Source organism: Numenius arquata, chromosome 3 (assembly GCF_964106895.1).
Source record: "Numenius arquata chromosome 3, bNumArq3.hap1.1, whole genome shotgun sequence".
Classification (NCBI taxonomy): domain Eukaryota; kingdom Metazoa; phylum Chordata; class Aves; order Charadriiformes; family Scolopacidae; genus Numenius; species Numenius arquata.
The window spans coordinates 42,643,979-42,664,039 of record NC_133578.1 but is presented as its reverse complement, the minus strand read 5'-3'; the positions used below and the strand labels follow the sequence as shown (position 1 = coordinate 42,664,039).

The window sequence follows — 20,061 nt, the reverse complement described above, 5'->3', positions numbered from 1 at the left end:
GAGGGTTTGACTGTGGAGATTCCTGATACCTCAGAAGAGTTCATCTGCCCTTTCTCCTTACCCTGAGGGTCTCCTGTTCTGTCCTCAGAGAAATTATCTGAACATCCATGTCTCCAACCGCAATGAAATCTCTTGAGGATATTTTAATTTGTTACTCTGGTATTGGAGTTGTTTGCACCAGGCTTGCCTTCCCTGGCCCTGGCCAAGGGGTAGAATAGGGCACACCAATGACCAAGAGAGAAGTCCTATAAAATCTGACTAGCACGCTGAGGAGCTCGTTCTCCATTGAACGCAGAGCAACTCCAATGACTCAGCACAGGAAAGGGTCACCGCATTTGGCTTTACAAGTAAAGAAAAAAAAAAAAAAACAATAAAACCAAACAACCTACAACCCAAAGCAGTGAATCATTAACTAAAAGATTATGACAAAGCAGCACAGCTCAACAGATAAACCCACTGGCTTTCTTCAAAAGCATCTTCAAGCTACCGAAGGGGAAAAGCTCTTTTAACAATCCGTGCTCTGACCACAGAAAAATGCCTTTTCGGCTTTGCTGTGCATGGATTTTCATCCTCCTCCTTCCTGGCCCCTCAGATGGAGGGAAACTCCTGGTGGTGCCTATGGTTGGAAGCCACTGGCTTAGCATGCAGCAAGTGGTTGAAAAGCTGAGTGAGAAGGGACATGAAGTGGTGGTGCTTATGCCAGAAGTAAGCTGGCAGATGAAGGCGGCACAGACGTACACAGTGAAAACATACCCAGCGTCTCAAACATTAGAAGAGCTGGACGGTGCCTTTAAAAAGTACGTCGCCGTTCACCTGCAGGACCTGCCTTTCCCGCTGAATGTTCTAGCCCAGTACAACACTTCAGTGAACGTTTTCCATACATTTTTTGTTCAGTGCAAGGACCTCTTCAGCAGCAAGGAGACCCTGCAGTACTTGAATCAAAGCAACTTCGATGCTGTCCTAACAGACCCCATTTTTATGTGTGGAGCAACACTTGCTAATTATTTTTCTCTTCCGTTTGTGTTCTTCATGAGAGGATTTCCTTGCAACTTACACTATGAAGCACCGCAGTGCCCAAGCCCTCTGTCCTACATCCCAAGACTATTTACCTTCAACTCGGACCATATGACTTTTTTCCAGAGAGTGGAAAATGCACTGGTTTCACTCCTGGAGCTTGAGTACTGTAATGGTTTCTATGAAGATGCTATAAAATTGTCTTCCGAGGTTCTTCAGAGAGACGTATCCCTGCTAGACCTCCTGAACTCTGCTTCCATTTGGCTTTTGAGATATGACTTTGTGTTTGAGTATGTGAGACCAGTGATGCCCAATATGGTCTTTATTGGAGGTATAAACTGTGCTCAGAAGAAACCGTTGCCTAAGGTATGTTCTTTTTCCTCCAATTTATACATTTGCCAGTGAAATGTGATTACATCATTTCTGGAAGTTTAGCACTATTGAATTTTTCTATTTCTGGTAATGATTTCATACAGCCAGGTTTTGGCAGTTGTTTTCCACTGGCTGAAATAAAATTACCTTGATGGAGGCAGATGAATTCTTTGAAGTTCTCAGTGAATGTACATTATTCACCATATATACAGTTTGGATTTAATTTTCATGAAGTCTAACATACATTTCTTTCACCTGACCGGTTACCCAAAGAACAGGCTCCGAGAGGCATCTTTTGTTTTTAACTCTAGACTCAGCAAAGTCAGTTAATTTGCTTTGGTTGTGTTTTCATGACATATGGTTTCCAAGCTGCCTGTCTTTAAGTTACCTCTATTTGTAAATCATGGTGAAACATAATTGTCATATTGATATGGGAAGAATTAATCTAAAATACGTATTTGGTGAAAGACACTTGTACGCAAAACTCACGTAAGCCTTTGTACTTATTTCTTCAAATTTGCTTTTACCAGGGTTATTCTGCAGGGCTTTTAAAGCTAATCTAGAAACCTAAATCAATTTTGGTAGTTACCATATAGTCTCCAAAACAATTAGTAGTGCTAGACATTTCTTCCCAGGCACAATACAGGACACAAACACCTTTCCTTTGAAATTATTCCCTCACTTCTGGATTGTGGTCACACAATATCAGTGCACAATTGCAATACAGTATCTTTGAGCTGAAGGTTTTTTTCTTTCTTCTTTCAGCTTTGTTTTATACTCTTTGACAGGTTTATGCAGAGTCCGCTGAACTCAATAAAGAGTAAGGCAAATAAAGAATAATATTATAAATTAGAACAGTAGAATAATATTATAACTAAGGCATTCTCTCACATTAGGCTCAAGAGAGTGGCATTTCATAGTTAGAGATTTAAGAGACAAATTCTTGCTGGTTGCATGCCATAAGTCTTTACTTTTACGACTTGAAGGTCAGAGCTACAAACTGGTTGTAGCTTGCTGCAGGGGTGGAACAATCCTGTCCTCATTTTATACCTGACATTACCATCTTCACGCTGACATTTGTCATTTGGTGGAAATCATATTTTCCAAGTCTTGAAAAACCTCATGAATTCCTCCTATATTCAGTCTAGCTTTTCTAGCTACATTTTCTACAGACAGCAGAGGAATTTCTCCTGTTTCGCTTTGAACAGTGCCCAGCAGCAAGGTGATGATGCAGGAAGTGTAAGCAAATGTGAAGTGATTCATGTAGGAAAAAAAAAAAATCTACCTATCCATACACAGTGGTAAGCCTTGGGTTGATCATCACTGTTCAGAAATATAATCATATGATAAGAATAGATAGTTCTCCAAATCCCAGTAGCCCATTGCTCAACAGACAAGAAAACAAAAAGTCAGGATGACTAGGAAAGGGAGAGAGAACAAGAGATTCAAAATGAGGTTTCTTTTCTCAGATAAGGAGCTTAAGCCCCAGACTTTTCTGTCACACCACTTTCCACAGTTTTCCACAGGCACTGTGGCCTCATTCCAGAAGAGGGCTCCTTCCTGCCGTATCACACATGGGCTCATGGAGTACCTGCTCTAGAGCTGAAGGCATCGGGGTGCTGAGGAACTTATGCTTTTGCAGAACGGGGCATATGTGTTTTATCCAGCACAGAGACAGGAATTAAATTGCAAGTTCCCTGACACTCCTGAGCCACAAGCATTGTCTGCAGCCTGCAGTCTCGGAGGGAGTGGGAGAACACGCGACCACAGGACTGGGCCTGGGGGGAACACAAACTGCACTTATTCTGACTAAGATAACCAGACTGGCTGCCTCAGGCTTTGTTTCCTCTTGTCCCACTTTGCATAGGCATCTGTCTTAGTAGCAATTACATATTCATTAACAGACACATAAATCCAGTTGCCAAATCCCAATGTGTCTGGGGGTTTAATACAAGGCTCAAAGGAAATCAGCCCCAAGATCTTGACTGAGCAGAGGTCCTGTGCCAGCTCACCCTATAACGACTCCAGAAGGACCTGAAGGCTGGCACTGTGAGTGGTCCCTCATTAGGGAGCCATGAACTCAGACTGTGAGCCCTGAGACACTTCGATGAATATCTCATCATTAGCCAAAGTTAGTGTAAAGTTGCTTTATTGGGCAGCTCGTAAAAATAAAGTTCATATGATTTGATCTAAGCAAAGTTCAGAAATGTAAGCTATAGCAACCTTTCATAGTTGTTCCTGTTTGGTTGGGTTTTTTTTAACCTAAAATGCCCATTACTTATTTAAACAACTGGTTAAGTTAAAACATTGAAATTTAAGTTAAGTAGGATTTAAATAGGTAGTTAAGTAAAGGAGAAGTATAACTGAATACAGACCCTGTGGTTTGTCCCTCCAGCACAAGGATTAAGAAAACAGGTCCTGTTTTGAAACCCTCCTGCCAGAGCCAGCAGCATCTGGGAAGCTCTGATAAGGAGACGTTTCTAACTGGTCCTCTGAAATATGCAGGTAATGTGGAATTCAGAGACTTTGGCAAGAAGCCAAAGAATAGAGTAAGCAGTACCAAAGCATGCACACATACCTGCTACACAGAGACATGCTTTTCAAAAGCCTGCCCAACCCAAATGTCACTTCGTGTGACTTCAGAAGGGGTCCCGTCACACCTGCGAGTCCTGTTAATTTGCTAATGTGGGTAACTAGGTTTAGTACAGCTATAGGGAGCTCTTCATTTTCAGCACTGGAGCAGTAGTCATCACGCTGTTCATGAACCAAATGCTAAGGTTGCGCTTTTTTGTGCGATATTCAAGGTGTTGATGAACCTAGTGGCAGTTCAGAGCAGCCTGATACCGTGTCAGCATCTGTCTATTATGCTTTTGTAAAGGATGTTGAGCACCTTTAAAGCTGAGAATACTGTTCATCTGCCTTATATTGCAATGGCAAGATACACAACGTCAGGCAAGTAAAAGCAGTGCTAACTGTAAAAAAGGAAGTTTAACCGTTGTGCATTGTACATCTTCAATGCACAGTATGTTTCAACCTGAAATGGCTGCTTTAACCAAACAGTTTATCTTTCTGTCCTCTTCAGCTTGCTCTTATCCACATCCCTCTGCCTCCCGTATTCTGAAGAAGAGATACTGAAGAAAGCTGTAAAACACAGTTCTTTCATCAAAAGTTCCCTCATATCAAACGGAACCACTGCCTTAGTTTCCTTTTCAGTAGGAAGTTTGTCTTCTGGTTAAATTAAAACACTTTCTATAATGTGAGTCTAAAGGTACTGTATTTGACTGAGGTCTGTGCACAAAAATCAAGAAAGGGTGTAAGACTATTAAGTTTACAAATACCAAACACATTGCCCTATAAAAGTTAGGAAATATTCTGATTACAGTTACCTGGGCAGCCTTAAATGTCACCTGTCTTTCTGAAAGGATACAGTCATTAATTTCAGGGTCAGAAACGATCTTTTTTTGGTATGATTTCTATTCGCTACTTAGAAAAGAGCTGCCCTAGAAATTATACATGTTCTGTGATTTGCTTAGCTGTCTGCTGCTTCTTGCTACCACGAAGACTTAGAGTAAGGTTACTTTTCCAACATGCTGCTCATATAACAAGGAGCTGCTGTCGTATCCATTTGCTATCCTCTTCCCTTAGTGCCACTCAGTTTGTTGCCCAGGTTAGAAGAAATCTACCCATCACAACCAGTCCAACTCAGAGGTAAGATGCTTGAGAGTTTTAGCACCTTTTCCAGCTGAAGCAATCACAGGGTGAGGGGTAAGCACACCTGCACCCAAACCCCTCGATGTGGTTATGGCTCGGGGTTCAAGCAGTCTCAGCTCCTCAGAGCCGCTTGCGTGTCAGTGTAGCACCGCTCCATCGCTGCAATGCTCCTCACCCGCTCAAAGAGACACCCTGAGGTAACCCACCCAAACCTTATTGCAAGGGATACTTCTGAGTGGAAAACAAATCGGCAGTCTTAGGTCACCCAAACTTCAGCCTTGTTTTACATAAATCTTCTGTCCTTCGGTACACAGTGGGGAAGCCTTTCCTGCAAGCTGGCGCGGGGCTCTCACTCTGTGAGACCTCTGTTCATCAAACTACTCTGGTGCTGCTCCGCACATACAGCAGGAGACCACTACGACCACCACGCCCTTCAAACCTGAAAGGTGTCCCGGTGCCCTTTGCTGCTGCTGCATAATAGATTAGATAGATTGGATCATTGGGCCAACATCAATGGTATGAGTTTCAACAAGGGCAAGTGCCAGGTTCTGCACTTGGGCCACAATAACCCCGAGCAGCGCTACAGGCTTGGGGAAGTGTGGCTGGAAAGCTGCCTGGAAGAAAGAGACCTGGGGGTTCTAATTGACAAGCAGCTGAATATGAGCCAGCAGTGTGCCCAGGTGGCCAAGAAAGCCAACGGCATCCTGGCTTGTATTAGAAACAGCGTGACCAGCAGAAGTAGGGAGGTGATTGTCCCCCTGTACTCGGCACTGGTGAGGCCACACCTGGAGTATTGTGTCCAGTTTTGGGCACCTCAATCCAAGAGAGATATCGAGGTGCTGGAGCGAGTGCAGAGGAGGGCAACGAAGCTGGTGAAGGGCCTGGAGAAGAAATCCTATGAAGAGCGGTTGAAGGAGCTGGGACTGTTTAGTATGAGGAAGAGGAGGCTGAGGGGAGACCTCATCACTCTCTGCAACTACTTGAAAGGACACTGTAGAGAGGTTGGTGCTGGTCTCTTCGCACAGGTAATTAATGACAGAACGAGAGGGAATGGCTTCAAGCTCCAACAGGGTAGGTTTAGACTGAACATTAGGAAAGAATTTTTCACAGAAAGAGTGGTCGGACACTGGAACAGGCTGCCCAGGGAGGTGGTTGAGTCACCATCCCTGGATGTGTTTAAGAGACGTTTCGATGTGGTGTTGGGGGATATGATATAGGGGAGAACTTTGTAGAGTAGGGTAGATGGTTGGACTCGATGATCCCAAGGGTCTCTTCCAACCTGGATGATTCTATGATTCTATGATTCTATAATGAACAACAAACACATGGAAACATACCATGTTATTTTGAGAAACCAGCCGGTGTGTTAATTTTCTGAATAATAATTACCCAGCTTAGATCTGACCTCAGCCGATTCTCTGCTAACCTAGGAACTCCGTCCTTTCTTTGTCTGTTTGTCTGTTAACGCTCTGTTTACCTCTAATTTATCTTTTTTTTTTTTAAATCCTGTCCTTCCTGTTGCTGCCTCACCTTTTCCACTGTTTTTACTCTGATGGTCTGGTACAAAAAGTACTGTAAAAGGACTGTTACAAAAAGGACTGTTGAGCCCATAAGAAAGTGTAGCCATACTATCAGGAGACTTGTTCTCTTATAGACACTGGAAGACAAACTTTGTGTTGTCAGTTTTCAGCCAGATAATTTTGCTGTTGAAGATCATACCTAAGTGCAGAGCAAAGAACACTGAGTAGCATGTTCCAAATGGATTTGGTCAGTTCCTGTCACAGCAGTTGCAATAAACTCTTTCTCTCCAGATTTCCAGCATTTAATCAGAATTATTTGTAAATCTGTTCAGTCTCACGCTTTCAGTCTGTGCCTTACAAAACTGTCTTCCGCCTCTCAACTCCCCCATATTTGGCCCTCTCTAGAAATCGGTTCTCCATGTCTAAAGGTGGTTCTTCTACGTCGGCGCGACATTGTAGAACTACGCAGAGCAGTGCTAGCACCTTATAGGTGCCTACTGAGACAAACCCTATTGCCTAAGGTTGTAAGGGTTTGTTTCTCCATAGTGAAGGTGCTGGGAATCCCACCACCACTTCTAAAAGGAAGGAACAGGAAAAGCTTTGGGCTGCTGATAGTTTTGCATCAGCACTATTCTTCACAAGGACCTCTTCCTTAGCACCAAACAAAAGACTTTGGTCTGGCATTGCTTTTGCTTGCAGAAAGACAAACATTCCTCCAGCAAAGCCCTGAGGGGCTCAGTTCACTGTTTCCAGAGGATAGCAGTGAAAACCAGCAAACAAGGGGTCACACCGCCCTAGTAAAGCTTTCTTTGGAAACCCAATCTGGGGTATTACCACCTAGTTTTTTTTTATTATGGCCCAGCAGTCAGTTCCTCCCTTAGGAAACATAAACTCTAGGGACAGCTTGTGCCTTCCCATCAGTAGATTCAAACCCACAGGTCCAGCTACCAAGTTCCTGGCTAATTTAAGCAAGAGAGGATCTCTCTTCTTATCAAAGCTGGGCTGTTGCTCAGAAGAGGAAAGGTGGGTTTGCAGCTCTGCCAGGGCTCAGCTGAAGAGGCCCAGGAGACACCTATATATGGTTGCTTACGTTACCGCCTATATCTGTGAAAAGAGGAGAACTCAGAAACCTAGTTTGCTTGTTGGGGTTTTCTCTGTGTGTGTTATCAGGGGAATTAGTAAAAGATATCATATGTCCTCCTAAAATTTATCTTGCTCACAATATATAAAAAGAGTTTTCAGGACACTGACCAAAGACTAAGACTCCTTCTTTGTGTCCCAAAAGGTCTATGCCAGCCTCCTTTCCCTTCACTTGCCCTGAACCCATCATTTAGTTCATTTTTTTTGGTCTAGTACCGTGGGGAGAAAAGCCAAACAGGATTGTCCTTCTCCTCCTCAGATTTGGGACTGCATGGCACGTCCTGGTAGCTGTGATATATTCGTAAGACATGCAGGTTTGACTGCTTCCAGGAGGTGGAAATTTTAATATCAGCCTTCTACATACTGGTTAGGTGTTCTCAGTTAGGCTAGTCCATAAAAGAAATGATGTTGAAATTTACATTCATTCTGCTGGGTGTATTTTAAAGGTTGCCTTTTGAAAGCAAAACCAGGCTTATTTTCTCCCTGGGCACTTACCAAGCCAATAGTACTAACCACAATTATTATTACAAGATGACATCCCTGGTCTTAGTGTCATGAAGGAAGGAATGTGCTGACATAATTCCAAGCTTAAAAATTAACAGAATGTGCAAAGGAAGACACCATTTTTCAAGAACATTTGCTCTCCTTCCCTGTTGTACAAGCAATTGCAATATTAAAGGATAACCACAACAATATTGGGAAGTTAAATATTTATTTCTGCAGTCAATAAGTTCCCTGCAGAAAAGTTAAAGCTTGCATGGACCTTCATATAAAGGACTCTGGCGGATGCCTCCAGAGCAGAACTCTACAGTTTGCTTCCACCGAAATGGCTCTTACATATCAGTGTTTTTACCAATTTACTGGGATACTTCTTCTTCTGACATCGTCTTTAATCTTTGCTGAAGGCGGAAAGATCCTGGTGATACCTCAGGATGGAAGTCACTGGCTCAGCATGCGCCCAGTGGTGGGGAAACTCCAGCAAAATGGACATGAAGTTGTTGTGGTTGTACCATCAACAAGTTTGTATATGAAGCCAAAGGAGCCTCAGAATTATACGGTGAAAGTATATCCAATACCTTATGCAGAGGAACATTTAGCTGTTGCGCTCAAGTCATTTGTTAATGCTCATTTTATTGAACAGTCTGTTTTGAACATTATTATTACGATGTATCAAAGCATATTAGAAATTTCCAGGTTCTTTTTCACTAACTGTAAGAGCCTGTTGCACAACGAAGACATGATGAAGTATTTGAGAGAGAGCAGATTTGATGTAGTTTTCACGGATCCAATTCTGATGTGCGGAACAATAATTGCTGAGTATCTTTCAGTTCCTTCTGTCTACTTCTTGCGGGGGTTTCCTTGCAGTATGGATTTTGAAGCTACCCAGTGTCCAAACCCTCCTTCCTATGTCCCCAGACTTTTCCTAAACAATTCAGATAGCATGACATTTGCTCAACGTGTGAAGAACGTGCTGGTCCGCATGCTGGAGTTTGTTTACTGTAAGCCTATATTCACTCAATTTGAAGAACTTGCATACGAGATTATTCAAAAGAAAGTTACAGCTACAGACCTTCTAAGCCGTGGATCTGTTTGGCTAATGAGATATGATTTTGTGTTTGAGTTCCCGAGACCAGTGATGCCAAACATGGTTTTTATTGGAGGGATAAACTGTGACGAGAAGAAAAAACTGTCTCAGGTATAAAATTTTAATATTTTTTTTTTTATTGAAAAGGCAATAACATAAATGTCTAAGCATCCTTACGTCAGAACCTAACTGACAACACCTTGGCATTTAAAAATAGAAAGCTAATGAGAAATCCTGCATGATGCAGAAATGTTATTTCCTAGTATCCAGCATTCAGATTAAATCATATCCTGGTAAACCTAAAGTCTTATCAGATATGAAAATTTAAGTGACCTGTAACTTTTATGCAATTATAAGCTGTTTTGTTGAACTGAATCTCACCTGCATTTTGATGAGTTGTAAACTTTCCTCCCCAACAAGAGCCAGACTTGTTAACTTCCATTTCAGCTAAGTTTCTTATGCTATGTCCATCTCCATGAGAGCTGTCTCTATGACCAAAGTCAAGCTTGGAGGACTTGGCTATATTGCTCTGAAAGAGCCTGAAGAACATCCATAACAGTCTGCTTTCTGTCTGCCCCATGGTGTCCTCCCTTTCCAGCTGTCTCATGGACTGTCTGTCCATACTTCTGGGTACCCGTTCTCCTTTCATAGACATTGAAAGTTATAGGGCTTAAGATTTTAGCTATTCATCAGTTCTTTTTCTCTCACGTCCATCTGCCAGATTGATTAATTTACATCTTTCCCATGATGTCAAGGTGACAATATCTAATCCCCAAAAGATTAAAATGTAGAAGGTCTAAGAAGAATAGCCCTTCTTTCATAAGCTATTTAATTAGGTTTTAATCTTTTTTGGGTGAGGATGTCTTCTGTAAATTCCTGTTCAGTGTTTTGGGGACCAACCAGGTCTCTGAATCAAGTATAGCATATTCTATAGCGGATCGAAGGAGGAAAGGAATATTCAAGTATTGCAAATTGTGAGTACCCCTGAAACAGGGTAGTATAGAAGAAAGACCTAATATCCTCCATTTTTGTCCAAATAAGTATGTTTAATGCTTGTGTTGGAAGTGGCAGAGCCAATCCTGTTACCAGGATAGTCTCTCTAACTGGTTACATATATTTGAATGAAGGAGAAGGAGTAGCAGTTGTTCCCAAGGGGTCTTTCAAAAGGACATGGAGTCAGGAGCAGGAAAGATTGCTGATCAGATGTTAAAGACCCAAGCGGATGTCTGTAAATGCCCCACATCAGAAATTCATTACTCTCTTTCTTCATCTGTCAGCCTAACTTGAACACATCTTTGTCTAGTGTTCATTTGCCAGCTTTTTCAGAGGTGAAGAGCAACAGATCTGTTTCTGTGCGTCACCTTCTCCTGAGCTGTTTGAAAATTCCCATTAAGTTAATCCTTAAGTTGTAAGCTACCAATATAGGGACAGTGCGGGTGATGGAGCTGGTTGCTCTTTTTGGAGTGCATGTTCTCTATAGGGTCAAAGCTTTCCCACTCAGGCTTGAAAATAAGTGTACAGAAACTGCATGTGAAAGAAAGCTCCGCCTGGAGGAGCATATCGTATGCCAAGGGCACCTGTCACCTACTTATAAACTTAAGTGGTGAGAGATTATCACCAACGTTTTAAAAGCCAGCAATTTACAACTGAGAAGGATCTGGACCCAAGAGTTGATGAACTGAACTGAACTGTTTCAGTCATACTGAACTGACATTGGCCATGACCTCATGAGTTCATGAATTAGAAACGTGGTGTTGGTTTAAGGTTATCTGAGGTACAACGGTGAACTGCAGTTTTGCAATTCAGTTTTATACCCCATTGGATAAGAGGTTAGACGGAAGTTATAGGTAGAGATGGGGAAGGATTTTCTGCTGGCTACATCTCTTAAAAAATGCACGTTTACATCCATGAAAAAAAAAGAATTCATTTTTGTCAGTTGTACCGACGGGTTTTGGTTATTAAAAAAAAAAAGGCAAGAAACAAAGCCCAGGTATTTCAATACCAATTTCTCATATTTATCTTTACTATAAGCTATATTTCACTGTACAACTTGCCTCAGCTTCATTAGAAAAGAAAATACTTACAAAAAAATACCAAATTACTACACTCTGCGACAACTCTGTTGGCCTTCAGTGGCACAGAGAACTCCAACACTAGATGGAAAAGAGTAATTTCAGTGTGCTTTTTACAGACCCAGTACTACCACGTGGGCTCAGCAGTGTTTCTGTCTATCCTCTCTGTGTATGCATTTCTTTCATGGATTCCCGTGCCCCTTAGAGCATGTTGTCAGTCAATGTCAGCAAAAGTTCCTGGGTTGCTGATGGTAAGAAGTGTCATGAAGCTGTGGTCCTACTATGGGAAGAAGAAGAGAAGGCTGAGGCATTCAGCTGTAGTCTCAGCTTGGGCAAGCCAAGTGTGTGATAGGAGAATCACCTTTCTTGTGCTCATGCCAAGCTGCTTTTGAAGTACAAACCTCATCTCAACCTTTTATAACCATTAGTCAGCTACTGTGACTCCGTTGCGTGCAAACTTGTGAACACCTGAAATGTGAGGCAAGTCAAAAGGGCAGAGGTATCACCAGAAAGCGTTGCCAAGTGGTGTGTTTGCATAGGTGGAGCACAGCTACAAAAAGCTTGTGAACAACCCCTGGCCTGTCTCGTGCATGAGCTCCTGTCCGTCCAGCTCACAACATGCTGGTGGCAGTGCTGCTTCTCTTCTTGTGCTGCCTGGGTCCTGCTGGGGCTGGGAAACTGCTGGTGGTCCCGATGGAGGGCAGCCACTGGCTCAGCATGAAGGAAGTGTTGGCGGAGCTGAGCAAGAGAGGACACGAAATAGTTGTTATTGCACCAGACAGCAAAATATTGATAGATTCCTCGGGGATGTATGAATTGAAAACGTATCCTGTACCTTTCAAAAAGGAAGAGATGGAAGGACTTATGCGCTCATTTGGTGCAAACTGTTTTAGCGAAGAGCCTTTTCTGACCAGATTTTTGAATACTTGGGATAATTTCCGAAAGAGCTCTGCCATGTTTCAAGTTTCCTGCAGTTCCTTACTGTACAACAAAGGGATGATGAAATACATCAAAGAAAGTAAATTTGATGCCGTCTTTACAGATCCTCTGACACCCTGTGGACAGATAATTGCTTTGCACTTTTCTATCCCTTCTGTTTTCTTCTTGCGGGGCGTTCCGTGCGCTATAGACATTCATGCTGCTCAGAGTCCGAACCCACCATCCTATGTCCCACGAATGTTCTCACTCAATACGGATCATATGACGTTCCCTCAGAGAGTGAAGAATTTCCTGCTGGACATTTCAGAGTCTTTCACCTGCAGTATGGTCTTTTCACCATTTGAAAGCCTGGCCTCAGACTTTCTCCAAAAGCCGATGACAATGACACAGCTTTTAAGTCATGGATCCATTTGGCTGAAGAGACTTGACTTTGTCTTCGACTATCCCATGCCTGTAATGCCCAATATGATTTTCATTGGAGGCATAAACTGCGGACAGAAGAAACCATTATCTCAGGTCAGTGACTGGCTGGGAAATGTATAACAAGGGAAAAGTTCTGGCAGTCATACACCTGCATGATCTGAGTGCGGTTTAATAGTGTGTTTGGTAGGGACATTTCTTACCTAAAGACATAATTTAGATTAATGCTTTCCTTGTAGCCAATCCAGATGAAAAACAGAGCAGGAGAACAAGATGTGATTCCACCTCCTTTCTTTGGGTCTGCCCATAACGGGGATTTCGTTAGGGGACATGCTATTTTGTGTTTAATTCCAGCTGAAGTCAGGTACACAAACGTCATCTCGCCCAGGAATTATTGCAAAGAGGGCAGGTGAACTAGAACAGCTCTTCCCAAAAATCTTTGCCTCACATAAGAGGGAGTAGAATATTTCTTCAAGAGCATTAGCTCCTTGTCCAGTCAGAAAACTGGGGTATGTGCAATAGCATCATGCGCTCGTTTCTGTAACAGCAGTCTTGTGTGTGAGTCAAAGGCTAATATTTTGTCCTGAAAGTTTTTGGTCTAACAACAACTTCCACCGCAAAAACTAGACAGCTGCATTCTCAATTGCAGTTTTAGGAGACATCCAGTTTGGATAGGGAAATGGTGGGTGGTTGCTTGGGCATCAGTGGTCTAAAAAGTACTTGATAAAGGCATTCATGTGATGTACATTAGCTGCTTGCTGCATGTGATATACATTCTTGCTTGCTTGTGCTGTAAGTAGAACAGCCTCATGAGAAGCCAGATTAAGTGGAAAAGGAGATATAGGAGGAGACAGCTCTCCTCAGCAGATGACTACAATCATAGAATTGTCTAGGTTGGAAAGGACCTTTAAGATCATCTAGTCCAACCATCAACCTAACTCTGATAAAAACCACCACTAAACCATATCTCTAAGCACTATGTTGACCCGTCTTTTAAATACCTCCAGGGATGGTGACTCAACCACTTCCCTGGGCAGCCCATTCCAAGGCTTAATAACCCTTTCAGTGTAAAAATTTTTCCTGATATCCAATCTGAACCTCCCCTGGCGCAACTTGAGGCCATTTCCTCTTGTCCTATCACCTGTTCCTTGCGAGAAGAGACCGACCCCCCCTGGCTACACCCTCCTTTCAGGCAGTTAGAGAGAGCAAGAAGGTCTCCCCTCAGCCTCCTTTTCTCCAGGCTGAACACCCCCAGCTCCCTCAGCCTCTCCTCATCAGACTTGTTCTCCAGATCCCTCACCAGCTTCATTGCCCTTCTCTGGACCCGCTCCAGCACCTCAATGTCTTTCTTGTAGTGAGGGGCCCAAAACTGGACACAGCCCACTGTTACCACAGCCAGGTAACTCTGTTACCTTCCACATCCAATAGAGGATGGAGATTCTCCCGAGTCCTCCACTTGTTTCTAATGTATTTATAGAGATTCTTTTTTTTTTGTTCTTAACATCCAGGGCCAGGTTAAGTTCTAGTTGGGCTTTGGCCTTTCTAATCTTTTCCCTACGTAGCCTTACAACACCTTCGTAATCTTCCTGAGTGGCCTGCCCCCTTTTTCCATAAATTCTCCTTTTTTCCTTGAGTTGTGACCATATCTCTTTGTCCAGCCAAGATTCTGGCTAATATCAGATCAGAATCTAACTACAGATGATTCTGATTAATTCTGATGAATCTGTAGTTAGTGTTATCCAACAGTTTCAGCAATAAATTACATTGTTTCCTAGATAGGATAAAGTTTTATCCTTAGTGAACATTACTTAAAAATAACCAGACTCTCCTCTGCTCTTCCCTTGAGATTATTTCATTTGCCAGCCTTCCGTTAGTCTTAGGGAATGGATTCCTCCTGCCTATCACCACTCTTACCCTTCCCCAAATTCATAGGCATTTGTGAACATGAATGAGTGAAGCTTCACAACAAAATAGATTTGCATTTTAGAAGCCTGGCGCACCTTCCCCAGAGGCAACCTTACCTAGCCTTAGCCTTTGCTTTGCTCCTCCCGGTACTTTACCTGATGCTGCCCATCGAAAGTACTGTTTATTTCTGTTAAGCTGCAATCATTCTTATCTCGTTTTTTTCACAAAAGTCTCTTTCGAATTACCTGTCACCCTCCCCCATGGCCACTTTTATCAAGGTGGTGCTTCTTCCTATCTGTCCTGTCCATCAGAGCTGCTTAATGGTTCCTCAGGGACACACTCAGGCAGATCCTCTGGGAAAGCAGCATCCTGCCTGCAGCTGAGGCCATGTGGCAGCTCCAGGTTAAAATCGGACTTTCATCTGAAAACAAAGCTCACTCTTATTCTCATCTTGCTCAGGGACTAAAGATCATAGTCCAGCAGCAACATCCATTGCAGAAGTACTGATCCTTCAGTCCTGATTTCTTGTTGTCTTCCAACTATGTCTCTGAATCACCGTTACATCGAAGGGCAAAATACAGTCCTGCAGGTTGACAAGTTTATCACAAGTACTTGTTAACTGCTCAGACATGGTACCTTACTTCCAGTTTTTCATCTGAAGTAATAACACCACCCCTTACCATTTAAAATCAATTCCTGGCCTAAAACAAGAGGGCGGTTACTGGCTACTTTGGTATTTGTACATTTGTATATGTACAGGCTTTCCTGTATTTAATTAGGTACAAGGGGAACTGAGTGGCTTTTCCTTCCTATTGCTCCTAGAAGAAAATGATTGAGAGAGGCACAGAAAGATAGGTCGGGATGAGAACAAAGAAGTGTTGTGCATGACAGCCCAGATTTGGTGGTTTTCCTTCACTGGTGCAAGGCTCTGCTGCAGTGTGGCTTATTGTAATAAATTTGTACCCGGCGATGTACAGTGCTGAGCTGTATGTAAATCACAGAGCCTCCTCCTTAGACTATGCACAGATATTGTGCTGTATAGTGGCATAATTTTATAATATTAAATATAACCTTAACAAGCATTTCAGAACGGCTTTAAAATGCCTATCAAAAAGACAGAAAGAAAAGAAGGGCAGCAAGAAATTATTTTAACACTTGCTTTCAGCAAGCCCAGTTACTTCCAAGTGCCAGCATTATTAAAAAAACTTGGGATTTCGTTTTTGCAAAGTCTGATTTTCTTTTCAATCTAACATCAATCAGCCCTGGGAGTCAATCAGAAAGGACACATCCCAAGGGAGCCTCAGATATCAAGCCCAGTTCTGCCCAACCCAAGCTGATTTATCACTTTCCTTAAATGATTCCTCAATACCTTGAATGGTGACTGGTTCTGCTGGAAAAGCTGGATCATTAAAGGGGAATGTGAGAATCTGGCAGGGGGCTGTGAGTCTACTTAAAGTCGGTTAGGTCAGAGCAAACGAAGAGACTTTGGATTTCTAGGAACATGGCTCGTGTAAGTAAATACAGTTCCTTAGTTTTGGCAGGGGTTTTGGTTTTCCTGTCTCTGTTTTGCTTGGCCGATGGTGGAAAGCTGTTGGTGGTACCAATGGATGGGAGTCACTGGCTCAGCATGCGCACAGTGCTGGCGGCCCTCAGCCAGAAAGAGCACAAGATTGTCGTTGTCACACCAGAAGTAAACCTGAATGTGAAGGCATCTGGATATTACACTCTCAAAACGTACCCAGTGCCTTTAACGAGGAAAGAACTGGGAGCAAGCATGCACTCCTTTGCGAATGATCTTTTTGAGAGAAGACCTTTTCTTCAAAGAATTACTGCGCTTTATGAAAAAGTTCAGGTCATCACTGGTATCTATGTCTCCTCCTGTACCGGTTTACTGCACAATCAGGATCTGATGCAGTATCTTGAAGGGAGTAAATTTGATGCTGTTCTCACGGATCCTATTGTACCATGTGGACAAATACTGGCTCTGCACCTCTCTATCCCATCTGTTTTCTTTTTACGGGGACTCCCCTGCGGTTTTGATTTGCAGGCTACCCAGTGTCCAGACCCCCCTTCCTACATCCCAAGAACATTTACAGACAACTCAGACCACATGACGTTTATCCAGCGTGTGGAAAACATATTTCTGAAATCATCAGAATTCTTTCTTTGCAATTTTGCCTATTTGCCATTTGAACTTCTAGCCTCAGATGTTCTCCACAGACCAGTAACAATGAAGGAGCTCTTAAGCCATGGATCCATTTGGCTTAAAAGAGTGGATTTTGTTTTTGAGTATCCCATGCCGGTGATGCCAAACATAGTTTTCATCGGAGGTATAAACTGTGGAAAGAAAAAGCCGTTATCTCAGGTCAGTGATTTACTTGGTAAAATATATTAAGGTTGGAAGAAAGAAGGCTGTTTGCAAATACTTTCTCTGTGTGTATATAATTGTATGCATGAGTTTGTGGGATTTATATGTGCAGTAAGTTATACTGTAAAGACAAAGAAAATCGGTGAAAAAACTGAGTTGATTTTAATTCTCTCTCATTCTTGCAGATACTCTTCTATAGCATTAGCAGTATCTCAGCATTTTTGCTTACACAATTTTTTTCTTTGGACTAGTTGGAAGTAGTTTATCGCTTCACTCTCTGCACACACCCACCAGTGAGGGTGATCCCTGTCTTAGCAGGCAGGTCTGCTGCTTGTATTTGCCAGGTCGGTATTATTATCTGAAACTATTTGTTTTACTGTCACAATTGATTTTTAAAAACAATGAATCTTTTCGGTTAATAGAACCATCCTTTCATAATTTAGAGGTAAAGTGTCGTAACATGTCAGTCGGCAGGTAATGTTCTGGTTGCTTTGTCAGTCTAGGCTTATCCTTTCACCGCATGCATTCCTTACACAATGTTCTGCAAAACTCTTGGAGCTTTCTGTTGGTGCTAGGCAGCACCGAGCCATCTGCAACAGCTTACGCTGCCTTCTGAAAACTTTCCTACAAAAGATGTACCTAGAGCTGCAGTAGTTTCGTAAATGTCCTTAAAAAAAAAAAAAAAAAACAAACAAAAAAACCAACCCAAAAACTGGTGCATATTATCAATCTTCATAGTAAATTACTGTATGGTCAAAATTACTTCTGTGCAAAAATTTTCATAATTAGGGCTGATTGACTGCAAATCTTGTCTGCGTGTTAGTGGTGGTTTTGCTTTTATGGCCCTGGGGTGTGATCTTCCCACGCTGATCCTGAACAGCATTTCTGAATTGCTAATCCAGTTTTAAATATATCTGGCAAAAACCATGCCCTTGTCCTTCCTCCTTCCAGCCCCTACTTCATTCTTCCAAAAAGAAGCCTTTTAGAGAAATGACCTTGGGTAGCCAGTCTTCTGTTTTCATTACTATGTCAAGGTATAAAACTGATAAAGAAACCAGACCATTTCCCATATGAAGCTTTAATAGTTTTCTAATCTTTTACAAAATGAAAATTATTTGGACTGGGAGAAGGAGAGGAATTTTCCCTGTGCTGAAAATCCTTGTTTGAACAATTAATGATCTGTTATGAGACCACTTGTTGAAGGTTCTCTCACTTCCCTAAATCCCAGTGCCCTTCAGTACAAAGAGGTGGGTGTTTCCCAGCCTAGCTCCTGCTCTGATTACTGTCTGCCAAACTGGCTGAACTTTAACATCTCTTGTGCCATCTTTGCTATACCCATGATTATACATTTACCACACAGCAAATGAGTCTAAAGATCATCCAGAGAGCCAAGGCACAGATTGCTTTAAGGCGTGGAGCTGGATATATACTTTCTGGGCAGCGCTCACCAGATTTCTGCAGAAATGGCCTCGGCGCTTAGTGCTCGTCCGCAAGTCACGGCGACGCTGGTTCTGCTCCTGTCTGTGCTCAGTTTGGCTGCTGGTGGGAAGCTGCTGGTGGTACCGGTGGATGGGAGTCGTTGGCTCAGTATGCGGGAAGTGTTGGACGGACTCAGGCAGAAGGGGCATGAAGTAGTTGTCGTTGCTCCTGAAAAAAATATACATATAAAACCATCAGAGAATTTTATTATGAAAATGTATCCAACACCTTTCACAAAGGAAGAGGTGGATGCAAATATCCATTCTTTTTCACGGGAAGTGTTTGAAGAAGGATCTTTTCTGGAAAGATTTCTTAAAATATACCAAAGACTGAAAAGCTTCTCTGCCATTTCTCTCTCTACCTGTGCGCACTTATTGTACAACAAAGAGCTTGTCAGATATCTCAAAGAGAGCAAGTTTGATGCTGTATTTACAGACCCTGTGGTACCCTGCGGGCAAATATTGGCTGAACATCTGTCAATCCCTTCAGTGCTTTTTTTGCGGGTAATGCCATGTGGTTTAGATTTTGAAGCTACTCAGTGTCCCAGTCCCCCTTCTTATGTGCCCAGGGTATTTACAGACCATACAGACCGCATGAACTTTTTCCAGCGAGTTAAGAATCTGATCTTTGACATCCCAAATTTTTTCCTCTGTGATTTTGCCTTTCAACCATACGCAAAACTGGCTTCCGAGTTCCTTCAGAGGGACGTGACTGTGCCGGATCTTTTACGCCAGGCTTCCATTTGGCTCATGAGGTTAGATTTTGTGTTAGATTATCCAAGACCTTTAATGCCCAACATCATTGTAATTGGAGGAGTTAACTGTGCTCACAAGAAGCTATCTCAGGTGGGTCATGCTGTGTTTTTAATTTGTGCTCTGACAGACTTCTGTGTTCACAAGGTTGGAATTTTGTGTTGCAGATAGGAATCAAGGTCCTGTTTGGGGTGAGTTAGGCAAATATTCACAAAAGAAGTCATTTTTCTCTCGCTTTCTCACTACCTTTCCATTTTCTGTGCAGTCAGCTATATCTCTTCATTTATAAAGTATGCTCAGTTGAAGAGAAACTCTTCTGGTGCAGATCTGTGATGGGACGTTCTGTCCACCAGACAAAGTGATTGCCAGTGTTTCTGGACAGTAAGCCAAAGGTGCTGCCTTTGTCTTACGAGCAGCTCCCATGAGACTGCCTACAAAACCTTAAAAGATCTGTCTGGGCTCAAAAACCCAGTCCTAATGAATGGAGACACGAATCAGGTCTGCTTTGAAACATCCAGCACAGTGTGACTAGCAGTGAGGCGATGGATGCAGCCTTGGTGATAATGCTAACCTCTCAGGTGCGGCTTGAGTGCCTCAGTCATAGAAGATGGCAATGCACACAGTTCTTACTGAAGACCCTCCTCTGCTGCTTTGTGGGAGAGCCTGGAGAATTGGGTTATTCATTTTGGTTCCCTGACTTTATCCCCAGTCATATTATTCAGGACTTGTGGACTATGGGGTAAGGTCACCACGGCTGCATGGCATTTCCACCCATCTCCAAGTG

At 42.7% G+C, this 20,061-nt stretch overlaps 2 protein-coding genes and 2 pseudogenes across 2 annotated transcripts; all 4 read left to right on the top strand.

Annotated features, from left to right (window-relative positions):
* The first annotated feature begins 534 nt into the window (after nt 1–534).
* On the top strand, nt 535–2,210 carry LOC141463474 (UDP-glucuronosyltransferase 1A9-like). Its single transcript, XM_074145902.1, has 2 exons — nt 535–1,380; nt 2,175–2,210. Exons 1-2 carry the CDS (start codon nt 535–537, stop codon nt 2,208–2,210), a joined length of 882 nt encoding a protein of 293 aa, XP_074002003.1.
* Nucleotides 2,211–8,583: 6,373 nt separating this feature from the next.
* Nucleotides 8,584–9,459, top strand: LOC141463468 (UDP-glucuronosyltransferase 1A6 pseudogene; annotated as a pseudogene).
* Nucleotides 9,460–12,032: 2,573 nt separating this feature from the next.
* On the top strand, nt 12,033–19,662 carry LOC141463466 (UDP-glucuronosyltransferase 1A1-like). The gene is made up of 3 exons (XM_074145852.1): nt 12,033–12,869; nt 19,227–19,370; nt 19,603–19,662. The coding sequence occupies exons 1-3, from the start codon at nt 12,033–12,035 to the stop codon at nt 19,660–19,662; spliced, it is 1,041 nt and encodes a 346-aa protein (XP_074001953.1).
* Nucleotides 16,180–17,073, top strand: LOC141463233 (UDP-glucuronosyltransferase 1A5 pseudogene; annotated as a pseudogene).
* Nucleotides 19,663–20,061: the final 399 nt, after the last annotated feature.